General features: G+C 41.7%; 3 protein-coding genes across 8 annotated transcripts in view; 1 reads left to right on the forward strand and 2 right to left on the reverse strand.

The window, feature by feature from the left end:
* The window catches only part of Ddx25 (DEAD-box helicase 25), a gene marked incomplete at its 3' end in the record, with an annotated part of 21,784 nt that extends 18,763 nt beyond the window's left edge, over nucleotides 1-3,021 (reverse strand). For both annotated transcript variants that reach the window (XM_029564379.1, XM_008834760.3), the window contains 4 exon segments: nucleotides 1,340-1,475; nucleotides 1,900-1,941; nucleotides 2,182-2,248; nucleotides 2,848-3,021. In XM_029564379.1, coding sequence (XP_029420239.1) covers nucleotides 1,340-1,475; nucleotides 1,900-1,941; nucleotides 2,182-2,248; nucleotides 2,848-2,910 — 308 coding nt within the window. In that variant the 5' untranslated portion in view covers nucleotides 2,911-3,021.
* Nucleotides 3,022-3,877: 856 nt separating this feature from the next.
* Nucleotides 3,878-14,273, forward strand: Pus3 (pseudouridine synthase 3). Of its 3 annotated transcripts, none has more exons than XM_008834817.3 (4): nucleotides 3,878-4,019; nucleotides 9,822-10,236; nucleotides 10,355-10,920; nucleotides 12,452-14,273. In XM_008834817.3, exons 2-4 carry the CDS (start codon nucleotides 9,862-9,864, stop codon nucleotides 12,942-12,944), a joined length of 1,434 nt encoding a protein of 477 aa, XP_008833039.1. In that variant the 5' UTR covers nucleotides 3,878-4,019; nucleotides 9,822-9,861; the 3' UTR covers nucleotides 12,945-14,273. The 3 variants fall into 3 exon arrangements, with proteins under 3 accessions (XP_008833039.1, XP_029420246.1, XP_017654102.1); XM_017798613.2 differs by lacking the exon at nucleotides 3,878-4,019 and adding an exon at nucleotides 4,149-4,298; XM_029564386.1 differs by lacking the exon at nucleotides 9,822-10,236 and having other exon boundaries at nucleotides 3,939-4,019.
* The window catches only part of Hyls1 (HYLS1 centriolar and ciliogenesis associated), a 12,966-nt gene continuing 3,594 nt past the window's right edge, over nucleotides 5,112-14,483 (reverse strand). For all 3 annotated transcript variants that reach the window (XM_008834797.3, XM_008834789.3, XM_017798615.2), the window contains 2 exons: nucleotides 9,089-9,194; nucleotides 5,112-6,991 (listed from right to left, as the gene is read on the reverse strand). In XM_008834797.3, the coding sequence (XP_008833019.1) occupies nucleotides 6,058-6,991; nucleotides 9,089-9,102 (948 nt within the window). In that variant the 5' untranslated portion in view covers nucleotides 9,103-9,194 and the 3' untranslated portion in view covers nucleotides 5,112-6,057. The remainder of the gene's footprint in view (nucleotides 6,992-9,088; nucleotides 9,195-14,483) is intronic.

Here is a 14,483-nt window from a genome sequence, read left to right on the forward strand (position 1 = left end):
TAACAAATATAATATAATGCATGAAGTCCGGTGAGAGGAGGACTATGTGGGTATGGATGTGGGAGGGGATATAAAGATGATTAAGATGTTTTGTATGAAATGCACAATAATTCAATAAGCAATATACATTAAAAAAGAAATGCTCCCTTCATACCTCAATATCCCCAAATATATAAAATCCTGTCTCTAGGTTGAACCTCTAAACTAATAAGGTAGGCTATAAACCTAGATTAAAGGAAGCGGTAAAGGAATAAAGAACTTTCTGTTAAGGAGATGATGGGGGATTAATCTGATAAAGAAGCATATTAGTTTACTAGTTTATTAGTTTTTTTATGGATGACAATGAGTTTCATGAAATGAGAACAATTTTCAGAAGACAAACTTTTATTGAGGTGATTCTTTTGTCACTTCTCTCATTATCCTATAACCTCACCCTTCTGAGGCATGAGTTTTAAATGCACCTTTCCTAGAGCCTACCACTTAGAAAACGTCTAGGCATTAGGATGTTGGATTTTTACCCTTTATACAAGTTCATATGATACCAAACTAACCCTTGGAAACCAGATACTGAGCATTCCCCAAACTAGGACTTTTTCAACAAAGGCCAAACTAGGAGAAAGAAGAATCCAATCCTCTGAATCAAATATCTCTTACATCTACAAGCCACTTCTCTATTACAAAAGTAAAATTATGTGCCAAAGATTGGAAACACCAAGCCACAGAAAGTCCTGTGATGAGTGGCTCATCATATGCTTATGCTTACCCTAGGCGCTTAGTTTGAGCAATGGAGCCTAGGAGCCATGGTGAAAGATCTGTCTAGACTTGTCTCCTGGCTGGTTGGCCAAACTGCTACCTAATCAGGACCATTTTCCCTCTGTGCATGGCAGCAAAACAGGTCTGGTTTGGCCACATATATCTGGTAACTTTCTCTTTTCATTAGAATATATTTTCTTCACATGAATTTCATCCCAAGATGAAAACTCATTTAAGAAAGTTACTCATTTTAACACCATTTAAAACAAATTATGATTAGGAAAGTAAAAGCTTATATTTTTTTTCTTTGAGACACGGTCTCCCTGTAGCCTCAGCTGGCCTGGAACTCACTATGTATACTATGCTGGCTTCGATCTCATAGAGATCTGCCTGCCTCTGCCTCCCAAGTGCTGGGATTAAAGGCATGCGCCACCATGCCCAGTGTTTTAATTGCATGCAAAATGTACAATATATCTTAATACTTCATTTTATAAAACAAAAGAGCTTCTAATTATTATTATCAGCAGATTAGTTTGTTATGTGCTGAGCGTAAACATTTTTACATACTAAAAGTTAAGATACTCACAGTCGCAACTCTTCAAATGTTTTTACTGAATAGAGTGGAGAGCTGGGATCCTTTTGTAAGACTTCCACTCGGTGGCTGGATTCTACTAAGGATTGACGGATTAACTTGTTTAAGAGTGAATTGGCTGCCAAATCCACTAGAAAAGCAAAAATAAAGGGGGATATCAAGCCTCTTCAGTGGCTTATGCCTGCCACTCAGTAGCAGAATTTATCACAAACAACTGTACCTACTCCCATCTTTCTTCTAAAAGCAAGTTCAAGACAGACTGATATAGCACTGAGAACTCCTCCTTCCACAAAGATCCAGTTTCTTATGCTCTGTTGCACCAATCTCTGACCATAAGCAATCCAGTATCTATTTCCCTGTACAGGACCTAATTCTTCTTTGTCAAGCTGAAAATTCTGAATCCACGCCTTGCATTTTCAAGTTCCTCTAAAGAAATATACTCCCAATTTAGTATTTCTTCTAACATTATTCACTAAAAAAAGTACTTTCCCAATAAACTATTTAGATTTTTAAAGTGATGAGAAACTCAACATGCAAACAAACTTGTCTCCTACCTACATCATCTTCATCATTTTCTTCCATGTTAAGGGAGCCATCTAAAAAGGTAGAATAGAAACAATAAATGTAATGAAAAATGCTAAGCAGAAATATACAGGGTACTCTTTCAAGTTTTCTCCCACATTCGACAGAGTGTACAGAGTCATTCCCTGGAAGAGAAGGCAGTGGAAGGTCTTGACATAAATGAAGAGACAAAGCTATTTCAGCTGTCAGGTAAGGATGAACGCAATAACTTTTAATGAAGTGAAGCCGGCCTGCTTTACCCTAACAGCACTCACCTATGTTTGGGATTGTGGTACTCCTGATACCCCGAAGGTTCTTCCTGGGATGGACGAGATTTGAAAACTATTGAAAGGCACAAATTTCAAACATTAGGAAGCAGGCCATCATGTAGGAAGCCCACCGGCTATACTAACAGCAGAGCCAGAGGAGACCACCCCAAACTGCTTCTTTTGCAATGTTAGGTAATAACGATTATGTTTTAAGCAATCAGTCTACTGTATGAATTACCCTTAAAAAGGACGAGAATTTCTGCAGTCCTCTTTATAAGGCCTCTTAGTCTTAAACATGGGCAGTACCTGGGTGGTTTACAACACCCACAAGGGGATGGTTGGCTAGGAAAGAACGTTGGCAGATAAAGACGGGAAGCCAGCAAAATGGTCAAATTAGGAGAGCACAAAACTCAGTAGAGTTAGAGCTAGCAGCTGCCTTCCCTCTCTGGATTTCCAGGGGTCTTCGGTGTGTTCTTTTCAACCAGAGGTCTGCCCTCTCCCAGGGAGTCTCCTTTACATGGGCCCTTTCCAAACCCGTCCACACCTCCCCCATCGCCTGACACCCCACTCCAAGGCCAGCGGGGCTCCCCGTCCCCCTCCCTCCCAGGGACATACCCCGGAGTCCCTGTCTAGCCCCCGCCCCCAGGCCCTCCCCTGCTCGGTGGCGGTTACGTGGCAGTTCAGCCGTTCGCTTTCTGCTGCCCCGGCGTCGCCTCCCCAAAGTAACGACGCCATAGCTGCGGTCTCCGCTCCCGCCCCTGGCACGTGCTTCCACCCCCGCGCCGGGCAGCGCCAGCTCGTGCAGCAGCCAATGATCTGGCTCCCCGGCCGGCGTCGGCCTCGCGACCACCCCGCGGCCTGGTGCGCAGGCGCGTACTCGGCGCGGGCTCTGCACCCGGCGGGTAGAGGAGGCGGCCGGCGCCTTCCGTTTGGTCTGCGGGCCCTGAGCCGCGGACCTGGTACCCTCCGCCGCAGGCTCCCTGCCGGGTCTCCCCAGACCTAGCGTCCGGGCCTCGCCACGTGACCCGGGAGGCTGGGGGCGGGTGGATACGACGGAGGGCCTGGGATGGCAGGTTTCGGGCGCAGGCAGAGTTCAGACGCCGCGGTCTGCCCCAGCCTAGAGATTGCTGTACGCGCTGATTTTCATTTTTATCCTACGGCGTGGGCCTTAAAGCAAACTCAGCCACCACTACTGCTACACGCACTGCACAATCTGGAACACAGCGCTTATGCTTATTTCAAGTTTGGATCAAAGAACCAGGTTTTTCCGTTTTCCGAGTGGAATTTTAAGAGTTGGGGCAACGTGAGCACCTCTGGAACAGGCGAAAATCCACGGAGCGTCGGGACCTCTCCGTGGTGCTGAAGCAGCTCTCAGTTCTGTCGGGGATCTTCGCCGCTTCTTGAAGTCGTAGCCTCCTTTATCCTTTGCATGTGCTTCTAATAGTACATGTTTTCGTTAACTTTCTAATTAAACTAACTTTAATTAGAAACTAACTTTAACTTTCTAATTAAACTAGGTATAAAATTGGGCCAGAATTTTCGATATCTTAGTTTTCCTATAGAAATGCGGGCATTTGAAAAACCATCTTTTAAGCAGAGCTAGAATTTCTCCTTTTGTTCTGGTATTGACAGTGCCCTGTCGGGGTGGAGGAGAGGAGGCGGCCTTAGAAACTCCGGGGGTGGTGGGGTGGTAGTGGAGGTTTTTCCCCCAAGACCGAGCTCCTGGGCTTCAGAACTACATTTCCCATAAACGTGGCTGCAGCTCCCATGAGGCCGCGCGCGCCCGCAGCAGACCGGTGACGACTTCCGGCCTCACCTAGGGCTGCGCGGCAAATGACCGGAAGGTAGGTGAGGGCTGACTCGGGTGGGCTGCTTTTGGAGCTCTGCAGAGGAACGAGCAGGCCGAAGGTTCCCCACACTCCGTGCTTAGGTGCTGCAGAAAGGCGCTGCTATATGCTGTGAGACTTCAGGCCACGCAGCCTCTGTCGTGCCGGTGACTTCTGGCGCCGCATCGAGGGGCTTAGATTCCGGAACCGGAGCTTAGAGGGCCCTTCGATGTGCGGTTAACTGCTGCGCTAGAATTGTTTACTGAAAAGCAGCTGTAACCCAGTCTGGATGGGATGGTATGGGAAAGGAGGCATGGTGGGAACTTTCACTTTAGGGGAACTGCTTACAGACCATAATTGCTTTTCATATTGTGTCTCGAATCCTTTGGCTAGCACTCTATCACGAGGAAAGCTATTTCTACCTTTCGTCTGGTTACTTTTTAAAAAAGACTCCCCCCCCCTTTTTAAGAGTATTTCAAACATGCATATAAGGAGTTTTGATCAAATCCGTACCCATTCCCTCCCCTCCAACTCCTCCCATATCTCCCCATCACATTTTTCTGATAACTTTATGTATTTTCTTTTTCGATTTTTTTTTTTTTTATGGGGCTTTTGGCTACTCTAACGTTCAGAGGTAACCCTAAAATCTCTTTAGGATTAGATAAAAGCTCAAATATTTTCGACATTTTTGACCTTTGGAACCGAGTATGTTGCTAAGAGGCCCAAGGACATTGTGAGTTTTAGCCAAGAAACTGCCTACTTTTCTTTGGGGTCTTTTTCTCCTAACTGCTTAACCAATTCCTACCTCCTAATCTTACCACACCTTCCTCTGAAGAGGTTACCAAAATTGGCAAGACCCACCATTTTTTAAAACTTAGAAGTTTGAACGTTCGGTGATGGCTGTTTTTGTACGATTAGCACACCAGGAACACCCTTCTGGTAATCTGGTGGTCATTACCATTTGATATTTTGTCTACCGCAGTACTGATTGCATTTCACTGATAAACCTATCGGTGTACTGTCCTGGAGAAAACAGTACTGGGTCCAGCTTTGTTAGTCTTTTAAAAAAACAAAACAACCCTCTTGGCCTAATTCTTCAGTTTATAAGGGGGCTAAACAGAGATAATCACTTTCAGAACTTTGAAATCCAGATAAAGGTAAACCATTAAACAAAATCAAGCAAAAAACCGATAGTTACCTTAAACCAAGTTTCTAGAGTTGGGCTTTAACCTTTTCCTGTACTTTACATGACAGATCTTGCTACATGGTTTACAACATTATTTGCCTCATTTAATTGTCTTTTTCCATTAGTTAGCATCGTACTAGCTTAGACATTTCACCACTGGAGTTTGCAGTATTTACACTTGCAGTGACAAGCGGAGTTCGTTTTTCTTCCTGATACATACCAGCACTGGGAACTGGGTGAATGAATTATATAGCCTCAAATACACGCAGGATGTATTTTAGCAGATAGTAATGGCCAATTTTTTTTTCCTTGAACAAGCAAATTGTCACTTTTCAAGCCTAAATTTAATGCCTAAAACTGGCAACTTTGATTTTAGGTATTCCTTACTGGATTAGGGGTATCAAGAATGTAAGGTGCAGCATAAAACAGAATTATTTTGATCTGTACCCATCTAGGTCCATTTTTGTATTTACAACTGACTCCATGAAAGACCGTATACAAAAGGCCGTGGCTGGGTTTGGTTGATCAGAGGTAGACTCATAGGCTAGGACTGAGATTATCTTTGAGAGGTACTTAAAGAATAAGGTTCAAACTCATTAACTTCTAAATATTTTTAATTAAGCCTTTTTCAAAACAGTACTTACTAATTTGACAAAATCCGAAGACCCAGCTTGCTGTATTTGAGAATGGCAATTTAGGAATTAGTGGTGTATGATACCTATGTGATCAGCGCTAGCTAGGAAAGACTAATGAAGGCTTTTCAAGTCAGTTGTTTGTATTTAAAGGGAGATATTAAGAACTACGTTGATTCTAAACCATCCTGTAGTAGGAAAGACAGTTTTTATTTTTGTTTTTTTAAAAAAAGGAGACTTAAGAAGGAGAAAGAGGGAAGGGAAGCTTCTTGGGCATGACACCATTTGCAAGGTCACAACGAACACCCCAACGAAGAGCTGATCTTTTCTTCTCAGTTGGTACTAGGTAATTATTTGGAACATATATGTGTTGAGGCTTGGATTGGGGCTCTGTACGGGAAAGCATCTGACCTCGGACACTCCAGCGTAACTCCTTCCTGTGATCTTCACCAGGGAACCGCATTGAATCCCAGTCCCTTTTGTACTCAAAATACCGGGCTACTCGGTCTATCTTCCCCCGGTTTCGGCTTAACTGGTCTAGCCTGGGGAGAATAAAGGACTTGGGTCTGCTAGCAACAATCAAGTCTTGCTCATAAGCTGGAGGGCCCATTTCTTCTCTTTGTAGATAGCAGAGGAGCTGATGATCTTCTTGTGAAATTCCTTGGCAGTCATGTTGTGGTAGATTAAGTTTTTGTAAAGCATCAACTGGGGGTCCTGTGTCTTCTTGGAACTGCAGGTTCATAAGCCTGTTTCTTAAGTCCCAGAGATCCAAATCACTTTCTGTGCCAGACTCGGATTCACTGATAATCGACTCATCTGTCACTAACACTTCTCCACCTGGCTTTCTACGCAGCACCTTTCTCTTCATAACTGGCTTTCGGAGTTTTGGGGAGGTCTCTGAAACTGTTGATGAAGCGACATGACTTCTTATATGTGGGTACTGTAGCTGCACAGGAAGAGCAGGCCTCTTTCCTGGTGTAACTGAGGCTTTACTGTAGGGATCGTAGTACTGGTTAGCCTGGGTTTCTCTAATACCTCCTTCACCCCTCCCTGCACAGATATGTGTAAAGGCTGTAGCAGCTAACATTTGTTGTTCTGGATCCATACTGGCCCATTTTTGTCCATAAGGGCCTATCAATTGCTCCAATGCTTCCTCTGCACCATAAGGCTGTCTGCAAGAGAGAACATTTCTCAGTTTTCAGATAAATACCCAGCTCATTAACTACTCATTCTTTATCAATTTTATAGTCAAATGAAAAAGACAATTCAATAGTTAATGGTAGAGATTTATCTATCGCCTTTCATTTTCATTTTCCTAACACTGTCTTAACTGCCTTGCCCCCTTTAGTAGTTCCTATAAGAATAGATGAGTTCTGGCATGTAAAGTGCATCATGCTTAGCGTACAGTATAAAAACACATTTAGAGGCTATTCTGGTTACTCTTACTTGTTTAGCATTTATTAATCCATGTAATCCTTAAAATTTTAGGGTTAGTTCCTTTTCACCTGAAGCCCCAGAAGTTAACTTGTGCAAAGGTACACAGCTAGTAAACAGAGGAGATGAACTGTAGCTCAGGCAGTCTAGTTTCACATTGAGGCCTTGCTTTTAATCCTAAATGATATAATCTAAACAAAAAATATTACAGGGGCACACATACACGTATGTCATATGTTCCAAGATAAATCTGTTCTAATAGAAGTAATTTTTAGTACTCAAACCTCCAGTTAAATATCTAGTAGTTGGTTTCCTGACTAGAGTTCAGGGAGGTATCTATTGCCTGATACTTTGTTTCCCTGCTGTTTTTCTATGGAAAGATATGTACATGTAATTTTAAGCAAGTATTTCCCTCTCCCTGACGAAATTTCTCTCTAAGAGGCAGTTTCTTAGGATTTTTCTATAATTTTCCATATTCATAGTTTTTATACTATAAAGGAGCATAGTATAAAGCCTCCTCCAAACAAAGATAATCATGGTAATTAATCTCTATCAGCACATTTGACTTCATTGTTTAAAGTTTTTTCAAATTTTCATAATTTAGATTTATGGTCACTTGTTAAAAACTAATGTACAATGAGTATTAAGTTTTTACATACTTGTACAAGCATGTAGCAACAGGTTAAATTTCCAGACATGTAATAAATAGGTCAAGGCTGGGTGTGGTGACGCAGGCTTTTAGTTCCAGCACTTGGGTGGCAGAGGCAGGTGGATCTTTGTGAGTTCCAGGCCAGCTGGGGCGACAGGGAGACCATCTCAAAAAGACCAAAAAAACCCCAAAAGGTCAAAAGATGTGTTCTCCAGTTTTGATAGCTGTTGTCAAAATGCTTATCTCTAGCATTCTGAGGCAGAGGCAGGCAGGTCTCTGAGATCAAGACCAGCCTGGTCAGGTTTCAGGCCAGCTGGGGCTACAGGGAGACCCTGTCTTAAAAAAACAAAATGTACCCCAAACAAAACACTTACCTCTAAAGTACTAATGATAAGAGGTTGGTTTTCTGTCTCCCTTCATGTGGTATACTATCAAACTTTCTCATCCTTATAGTCTGTTTCATGAATAATTGTTCTCAAGTACTTTGAACCTGAACATACTTTCATATATTTATAAGCTTTTTCCTTCTTTTGTATGAAATGACTAGTCTTTCCTCATCCTCAGGTTGTTAGCATTTTATTATCTTTATGTTAAAACTGATTCTATGAATATGTTTGCCATTTACTTTTTTGGGGGAAGTGCCAGAAATCAAACCAGGGCCTTGTGTGTTAGGCAGGTGCTTTCCCCTCCCACTGAGCTAGGTCCCCTAGCCCATTCTGTTGTTTGCCCTCCTTCTGCTTTGGGACTATAGTTCAGTGATGAGTGCTTGCCTAGCATGTATGCTAGGTCCAATTCCTAGTAAGTGTTTTGGGGGGGTGGGTGGATATGGAGCCTTTCTAAAGTGTTTTTCATGTTCCTTCTAGTAATATTTTGGCTTTTGAGATTTAAATGTTGAATCTACTAATCGTAGATATGGAAACCCAAGGGTTTAAAAAGAACTACTTAGACTTAGGTGACATAGTCTTACAACAGATGTAGAAATGTAGAATGATCTTCTATAACTCTGTAGCTCTAATATGGATTAATTAGAACTGTCCCAATCTTAATGTGGTACAGTTGTCCTATTATTGAAATACACCAGAAATCTCAACATCCATATCTAAATTATATCAGATTAACCTTTCTATTATAGCATTCTTTTATGAAAACACATTAAATTTGGTTTTAAAAAGTAATGCTCAATTACCTTTTTTCTGCCATTGAAAGAAAAGCTTATCTCCAGATTCTACTTCCAATGTGAAATATAATCACTGATAATACTCCTTCAGTTAGGATAGCTTCTATTGTGCCACCTTTAAAACAAAACACATTAGATAATAAAACATATGGGCCACTTAATAAATAAATCTGACCATTAGAAATTAGCCAAATGTAATGAGAAGTCAAGAGGAAAAGTTACAGGGAGAAAAGACAGTAACATGAGCCCTCATTTATCTTGGTTTGTGAATAGAGAAATGAAATCTAGACATTTCCCCTAAAATTTTTAAAGAAAAAAATTTAAATTTTTTAAATTTTCCTTTGTGGAATAACCACATAGAATGCAAAAGAATGTCTGTGAGTGATCAACCCATAAAAATAATTTAATTTCTGAAAATATATGTGTAGAGAACTGACCACAGCCCCCCCCCCCCCAATCAACTAGTGCTCAAACTGGTGCCTCTGGACACCTTGGGCAAAGCCTATATACTATTTGGCATCAGATTAAAGTTTTGATGCTGTTTTGTTGTGTTGAGATAGATGTCTTGCTCTGTAGCCCTGGCTGGCCTGAAACTTGGAGCAATCCTCCTGTTTCTGCCTCCCAAGTGCTGGTAGAAGCTTCCACTACCATGCCCACTTAGATGCTATTGGATCATTCTAATATTGACAACACCAAAGGAACTAGCACCCAAATTGCTGTATTCCCTTGTTCTCTTTTCCAGGTGGGGTGGATCTGTGTGATTTCTTCCTGGGCCCGTCGTCATGGCTAGAAATGACACAGATAGAAACCAGGTTGAGAAGCTCCTAATCAGAATAAAAGAACTAGAATGGGAGGTGGAAAGACTTAAGAAAGAACAGACCAACAACAAAGTCTCAAACCTTAGAGAAAATTCTTCAGGATCTGGAAAAGCTAAGCGTGCATTTGATTTCAGTGCTCATGGCCAAAGACATGTAGCTCTAAAAATTGCCTATCTAGGCTGGGGATACCAAGGCTTTGCAAGCCAGGAAAATACAAGTAATACTATCGAAGAGAAATTGTTTGAGGCTTTAAAGAAGACCCGACTAGTAGAAAGCAGACAGACATCCAACTATCACCGGTGTGGTCGAACAGACAAAGGAGTTAGTGCCTTTGGACAGGTAAGGACCAATAACATACTGTTCTCAAAGCAAGTAATACCAGGAAATCTGAGTGTACACCAGGAGTACTGAGATTATTTTTATCTCTGAAACACAGTATCTCTGTATAATTCCACAGGTGATTTCTCTGGACCTACGTTCTCAGTTTCCAAAAAGCAGGGATTCAGAAGATCTCAATTTAAAAGATGAAGCCAATGATGTCGCTAAAGAGATCCGTTACACCCACATTCTCAATCGGGTGCTCCCTCCAGACATCCGTGTCCTGGCCTGGGCCCCTGTAGAACCTAGCTTCAGTGCTAGGTTCAGCTGTCTTGAGCGGACATATCGCTATTTTTTCCCTCGTGCTGATTTAGATATCATAACCATGAATTGTGCAGCTCAGAAGTATGTTGGCACTCATGATTTCAGGAACTTGTGTAAAATGGATGTAGCCAATGGAGTGATTAATTTCCAGAGGACTATTCTGTCTGCTCAAGTACAGCTAGTGGGCCAGAGCCTGGGTGAGGAGAAATGGCAAGAACCTTTCCAGTTATGTCAATTTGAAGTAACTGGCCAGGCATTCCTGTATCATCAAGTACGGTGTATGATGGCTGTTCTCTTTCTGATTGGTCAAGGAATGGAGAAACCAGAGATTATTGATGAATTGTTAAACATAGAGAAAAATCCCCAGAAACCTCAATATAGGTAAGTTAAACCAAACTAGTATATCCCCCTTCTCTCCTATGATTGTCTAAATAACTAAGCCACTGATTCTGCCTGTATGAAGCTTTTAACTTGTAGAATGTTTGAACACGTGCAAGGGGGTGGCATCGGTTAATTGTCTCATTGTTCTATCCTATTAGTAAGGAAACAGGTATTTGGACCAGGCACCTTAAAGTACATTCATTCCCACTTCTTTTGTTTCTGAATTATATGTTAGCAGGCATTTTAGGTTCCGATAAAATAAAAATGTGAATATTCAAACTATTCACATTAAATCTTGCTTATTTGTATTACTCAGTGATCATAAGCTGTATTTTGGAGTTGTTTTTTTTTTCTAATTCTCAGCTTCTGAAATGGAAGGAAAAGGTATAAAAGAGGTTTTTCTTTTAGAAGCTGTGGTTAAAGACACTAGTAATTCATTCCGAAGCTGTGAGAATGCCATTAACTAATTTGAATAAATACCTGTTGAAAATTTTACGGTATGATGGAAGCTGCATCATCTTACTCGTGTGGTGACTTACTACCAACATTTACTTAATACAGATCAAATAGATCATTGTTGCTTTTCTCCCCCTCTTTAAAAAAAATGATTATTCCAAAGAGAGGCAATTTTTAACATTTTCCAGAAATAACTTGAAGCAGGTTATATAAAAATATGTATATAATGAAGTTTAAGGGGAGAAAATAGGAATAAGAAAGCAAAGACCAAAAGATTTGCCAACATGGGGTCAACTTTGGTGGAATAATGAGGTTTCCATTAGCTCTGTTTTTTTTTTTTAAATCCTAATGTGTTTGTTGGAGTTGCTAACAGAGCATAGGGTGGGGTTTTATTTACAGAAGAATGGCCCCCCCACCCCATTTACAGCTGTGCTGAAAAGTCCACAAATATAGATCCTGTGACTTCCTGACAGCCGCACAAGTGCCTCAGCTTATATATCTGTAGCCCCTCCCCAACATGCAGCTAAGGTTGACTGGGTGGGAGGGGCAACTGACTTCCCCATCATGGGAAGGAGGTGTGACTATAACTTGCTGGCATAGTGGCTGGCAGAGGATACTTCCAGTTAATACTCCACCCCTTCCTCCAGCTCTTACATTCTTTCTGCCAACCTCTTACGCAAAAGTTCCTGAGCCTTGGAGTTTTCCCTCTCTTTTTAAAAGGAGTTATGATAAGGTTATTCCGGGTTAAGACAGTCATATTTTCTTACCTATTTCTTAATATTGACATTAGTGGGTCTTTCCTGCCCCTTTTAAAATCAACTAAACCTCAGGTTTTAAAAAAGAACTACTGGATGTTGGGTGTGCCTTTAGACCCAGCCCTTGGGAGGCAGAGGCAGGTGGATCTCTGTGAAACTGAGGCCACTCTGGTTTACATTGTGACTTCTAGATGGGCTATGACTAGAGAGATCCTGTCAAAAAATAATCAACAACAACAAAAAAAAAACAAAAAGAACTACTGGACTATTGGATGCTGGATGCTATGTATTCTCATACTTAGTTTCTTCTTTCTCTCTAGTATGGCTATAGAATTTCCTCTAGTCTTGTATGACTGTAAATTCGAAAATACCAAGTGGATCTATGATCAGGAAGTTCAGGAGTTCAATGTTACCCATCTACAACAACTGTGGGCTAATCATGCTGTTAAAACTCACATGCTATACAGTATGCTACAAGGACTGGACTCTGTTGTGATACCCTGTGGGGCTGGAACGAATATGGATGAAACAACAGACTGGAGAAAAATTAAGCCTTCTATCATAAAGCAGACCAGTGCCTTCGTAGAAGGAGTGAAAATGCGCACATACAGGCCCCTCATGGATCGCCCTAAATGCCAAGGTTTGGAATCCCGAATTGAGCATTTTATACGTAGAGGACGCATTGAGCACCCACATTTACTCTGTAAGGAAGAAAGACAAGCCAAAAAGGACTGTGATGACACAGAAGAAAATACTATTTTAGAGAGACCAACAAAGAGGGTCTGTGTAGATGCAGAAATTGAAAGCGTATAATCCCAGGAAATGAGGATCTGTACCAGGGTCTAGGGAGCAACAACCAGCTAGTATGTGTATAAATGCAATACCCAAAAAATCTTAACAAGAAACACCAACAAGAATTCAACAAAGGCTTAAACATTCTCTTATCCCTGTCTAAAAGAAATGAAACCAAAAGCAATTGTAGGTTATATATATCCCTTGAAATCTGTGCCTCGTGTTCAAATTCAGTAAAACCTGATTGTGTATCTCATTTATTATTGCCACTTTTTTTCAAGGCAGAAGAGATATTTCAAGACAAATCAGAATTCTTATTCTCTCAAAAATTTAATAGTATTAAATTCCATCAATTAAAGACTGGCTTGTTTCAGTGCCAGGCATGAAGCTACCTGAAATGTCCCTACTGAGTGGGGCAAAACACCTTTTTATCAGCCATCTAAGTGTACAGATTGGCAAACTTTCTTTGAAGGATTAGAGTAAATATTTTAGGTTCTAAAGCAAATGGTATGTCATACATTCTTTTTAGTGACTTTTTTAGAAATGTAAGGAACATTCTTGGCTCTTGGGCCATAGTTTTTGCCAACTTCTGGGCTGGCATTTAAGGAAAGTTCAGTTTTACAGAACTGGGAGCTAGTTAAAGAATAATGAACTGGAGCTGAGCCAGGTGTGGTGGTGCACACCCTTGGGATGTGGAGGCAGGACTGGTTCAGGGTCATCCTCTACTACATAGTGAATTCAAGGCCAGCCTGGGCTACATGAAACCCTGTTTCAAAACAAAAAGCAGCAGCTTTAAGGCAGAGGATGCAGCTAGGGTTGGAGATTATAGCTTATTCTTAGTGTGGCTTGAGAGTGACAGAAGCTTCGGTAAGCCATTGTCACATCTGTATCTTGAGGGGGTCCCTGAAGTTTTAAAAGATGGGCTGGAGAGGTGGCTCAGCATTTAAAGAGCACTGACTGCTCTTACAGAGGACCCGGGTTTGATTCCTAGCACCCACATCCATCCTTAACTCCAGTTCTAGGGGAATCCAAAGCCCTCTTCTGACCTCTGCGGCATTGTACGACATGAGTGCACTCACACACATAAAAAAATAAAAACAAGACAGAAGAATTATGTGGCAGAAGCACTGCTCTGGGTAAATATGGACTAGAAAAGGCTAGAATGCAGGCTGTTTGAGTAATCAACAGAGGATGGTGGCATGGAGTAACTGTTGTGAGGGGATGGGGCAAGGTAGGTCAAGCTGAAGTTAGCCAACAGGATGACTCTGTGGGTGACCCAGAAGTAGGGAGGCTTTCAGGATAACACTCCAGTTTCAGATCTGACCACATGAGTAGCTGGTGGTACCACAATGAGATGGGAAAAAATGAGGTGGGGCTTCACTTACTCTTAAAGCAAAGAGACCCATAAAAATATAATTCCTGCCAGGTGTGGTGGCGCATGCCTTTAATCCCAGCACTTGGGAGGCAGAGGCAGGTGGATCTCTGTGAGTTCAAGGCCAGCCTGGTCTACGTAGTGAGTTCCAGGACAGCTGGGGCTACAGGGAGACCCTGTCTCAAAAA

This window comes from Nannospalax galili, unplaced genomic scaffold, assembly GCF_000622305.1.
Source record: "Nannospalax galili isolate Female #2095 unplaced genomic scaffold, S.galili_v1.0 scaffold690, whole genome shotgun sequence".
Classification (NCBI taxonomy): domain Eukaryota; kingdom Metazoa; phylum Chordata; class Mammalia; order Rodentia; family Spalacidae; genus Nannospalax; species Nannospalax galili.